General features: G+C 35.7%; 1 protein-coding gene across 1 annotated transcript; it reads right to left on the bottom strand.

Moving 5' to 3' along the window:
• Nucleotides 1–2,486: 2,486 nt before the first annotated feature.
• LOC121368728 (uncharacterized protein F54H12.2-like) lies at nucleotides 2,487–3,245 on the bottom strand. Its single transcript, XM_041493476.1, has one exon. It carries the CDS (start codon nucleotides 3,243–3,245, stop codon nucleotides 2,487–2,489), a length of 759 nt encoding a protein of 252 aa, XP_041349410.1.
• Nucleotides 3,246–3,537: the final 292 nt, after the last annotated feature.

Raw genomic sequence — 3,537 nt, 5'->3', positions numbered from 1 at the left:
CCACCCGGGAAGAAATTCCTTTAAAACATATGACCGAAGTGAACGTTTGTAAATGCACAGGATTAGATGTAACATGTATTTTTCGCTGTTGTTTATTTTACAAATGTAATAAATTGTATGTACTACTAATCCAATAAAGTACATTTGTTCATGATATTGAATGAATTGTTATTTTGTCATTGAATACAGATACTAAGAGTAATGGAAATAAGTACATTTAGAAAGGATAACTGGGAAACAAAGTTGTGGTGGACTTACGATTTTGTGTGTGTGTGTGTGTATGTATATATATATATATATATATTCTAACAACTAGAGAACATTGGTTTATTAATTATTAACCATTGTTTTTCATTAGCAACACTGGATCTTTTAGATGTAGGTTCTCACAAACAGTAAAGCACGTGTATGTCAAAGCCTTTGATATACCAGTTGTGATTTACTGGTTGGGACGGAGTAACAGCAATCAGCTAAATGGATCCACCGAGCAACGCAAGCACCTCAAGCGAACATAAACCCAAATGAGCTATGTATTCATGCTTGTATGTGGCAAACAAATAGAAAGTCCAGCTATAAGAAGTATATTTTCGTAATATGAATTGCTTAACCGAATCACTTGTGGCTATGAAAACAAAAATTGTAATGTAAGCGACTGACCGCTTTCAAACAGTCATGTCTGACCGAATATTTGTGTTACCTGATAGGATATTTAATCAGTAGCGGTCACACCATGTCACCGCAATAATTGTCGAAACTGTTTATTAGCACAGTATGACGATCATAAAGGAGGCTAGGTGTTAATGTAAACATTCTGCTATGTGTACAGAGTAGAGATTACACTGCGGTCACACCATGACATTGCAAGCATTTTGAATCTCCTGGCAAACTGTTAGTAGCAAAGCACGGCGATCATATAGGAGGTTGGTTTTTTGTGTAAAAAAAAAGAAAAAAAAAGCTTAAAACAGACGAACGGAAATATATGTGTTACTTTGAGACAAAAGCTCACTGCATAAATATAATGAACAGCAAAGGGAAATCATCAGTGGTGCAACCTACGTTATTTTGAAATTAACGTATTGTACTTAACAGTAAACTATTTTGAAATTAACGTATTGTACTTATCAGTAAACTATTTTATAGCAATGAGAATACTGGTGCGTTTAATGTGCTGTTCAGTATATTTGTTAAAAAGAGGAAATAAATAACAAAACAAATTATATTTTTGGTACAAACCCCATATTAATGTAGAATGTAAAAATGATGTGCTTTGGATAGCTAAATTCAAAGTGTTTGGAATTCAGTAATGTGTTTTGGAATACCCATTCAGTAATGTGTTTTGGAATACCCTTTCACTAATGTGTTTTAGGGATATCTGTTCAGTAATGTGTTTTAGGATACCTGTTCAGAAATGTGGTTTGGAATACTGACTTGTGATGGTGTTTTGTTCGGATACCTATTCAGAAAAGTGTTTATTTTGGAATTATTACTTCTCTGCTTTCGAGTAAACAATTATAATAAAATACCTGAGTAAACACCCCTTGATAATGGTAATGTCTCACAACATAGAAACAGTAATAACATGACAACGTACATATTTTTCGCATCAATATGTAGTGAGTCGCATGGAATACACGATTGCGTACAGTAATGTGGTTTGGAATACCCATTCAGTAATGTGTTTTAGGATATCTGTTCAGTAATGCGTTTTAGGATACCTGTTCAGAAATGTGGTTTGGAATACTGACTTGTGATGGTGTTTTGTTCGGATACCTATTCAGAAAAGTGTTTATTTTGGAATTATTACTTCTCTGCTTTCGAGTAAACAACTGTAATAAAACTGGAGTAAACACCCCTTGATAATGGTAAGGCCTCACAACACAGAAACATAATAACATGACAACGTACACATTTTTCACATCAATTTATTAATAATTTACAGCATAATACATATTTGCTGTAGTATACTGTATTATTTATAGTTTACAATATTTAGTGAGTTACATGGAATACACGATTGCGTACAGTATCTAAAGTATTTACATATAAAACTGCATACAAATACATCATTCTGTAATTTATCTTCACTGAACTGATTCACAATTTCGTTCATTATCAGTTCAGTTTTACATTTCTGTAGCAGGTAATACAAACAATAAAATCCACACATTCTGCTATTTATCCTTTGAAGGGATTTGCTATTGTAAACATAAGATGTATAATGTTTCCTTAAATATTCTACAAACATTATATTGTAATGCTCGGGTGGTTTCCCGAAACTATCGAAAAACTCCGCTTTGTCTTTGTTAAAATAGAACGCCACCCAGTGTTTGCCGGGAAGGTGAGATGGGTCCGTGTTTACAATACACCCCCAGGGTCTCCCCCACTTCAAGCGTGGTAGTGTATCGCTCGAGTAAACACCGACAATACGTGAACGTAGATCTGGGTCACAATTGATCGCACATTGCATTTGTATACCATTCATGATTTTATTTAACAAACACGTTCCTGGTCTGATCGATTTCAATCAAGCTAGGAAATTCCCCATACACAATGCAACTGACTGTGTTTTTCAGTGCTGATTTAAACTGTACTTCTAACCGTAAATTACCACTCTTAATTAAGCTTAAATAATCAGAGTCCACAAACACAGGTTCTAGACTGAACACAAACAATCCATGACCCAAAACAAATTCGGATCTTTTAATGTAATTTCCACTGTCTTGACCCCATCTGTTGACTCCCTCGAATAAATTCACGTAGGCGCTTATGTCTTCGGCTTCTACTGGTCTACCTGGTATGCTCACACCGTCCAAATACAAAGACACAGTTTTCACAAATGAACTCTGGAAGTTGAAAGGGTTCTTTGTATATGATCCAGTCACACCATCACCGTTTACAAACCCAACAACTAGTCTACCCGGACAATGTGACTGATACACGTTGTCCCACACGTAACTTTGTTGAGAAAATGGAATACTACTCATTTTAACTTCGGTTTTAGTGAATGGATAAAGGGCGTTGGATTTTTCAAACAGCTTGTTGTGAGTCAGAATCAGGGCACTGTTCATTTTCAGTTTACATATCTTGAAATAGATATCTTGCAACTCGATCATGTATTCCTGACCAGTCTTGCCGGACATCAGACAAAAGGGAACGGAACTCCGAAATAGCTTTATAGTAATATCCACGCCATTCACCAGATATCTACCTATGTTAAAAATATCTTCGCATAGTGGACCTTCCATGGTAATTGTTTTACTGTTTGCGATGAATGCACCTCTGTTGAGTAATCCAGAATTAGCACCGGTAATGGGATATGTGCTTTCAATGTCTGTTTGTACCTCCCCTTTGTCTTTGTAAAATAACTGTGACTGAAGTTAAGACTGTTTAGCGTCTGCACCATAATTCAGTAAGGTTTCAATAATTGCTTTGTAGGGATAGTGATTGTTCGCTGAACTCACCAACTGACCTTGTAAGTACACAGCGACTTGCGACCACAGAGCTTGCATGAATAGGTTTACCGGACCCACGTGTTCA

Source organism: Gigantopelta aegis, chromosome 3, assembly GCF_016097555.1.
Source record: "Gigantopelta aegis isolate Gae_Host chromosome 3, Gae_host_genome, whole genome shotgun sequence".
Taxonomy (NCBI): Eukaryota; Metazoa; Mollusca; class Gastropoda; order Neomphalida; family Peltospiridae; genus Gigantopelta; species Gigantopelta aegis.
The sequence above is the reverse complement of the archived record's forward strand: the minus strand, read 5'-3'. Positions and strand labels throughout refer to the sequence as shown.

What these genes read in the sequence shown, in the direction of transcription:
- LOC121368728 (XM_041493476.1), bottom strand. Translation starts at nt 3,245, where the DNA reads ATGGAAGGTCCACTATGCGAAGATATTTTTAACATAGGTAGATATCTG.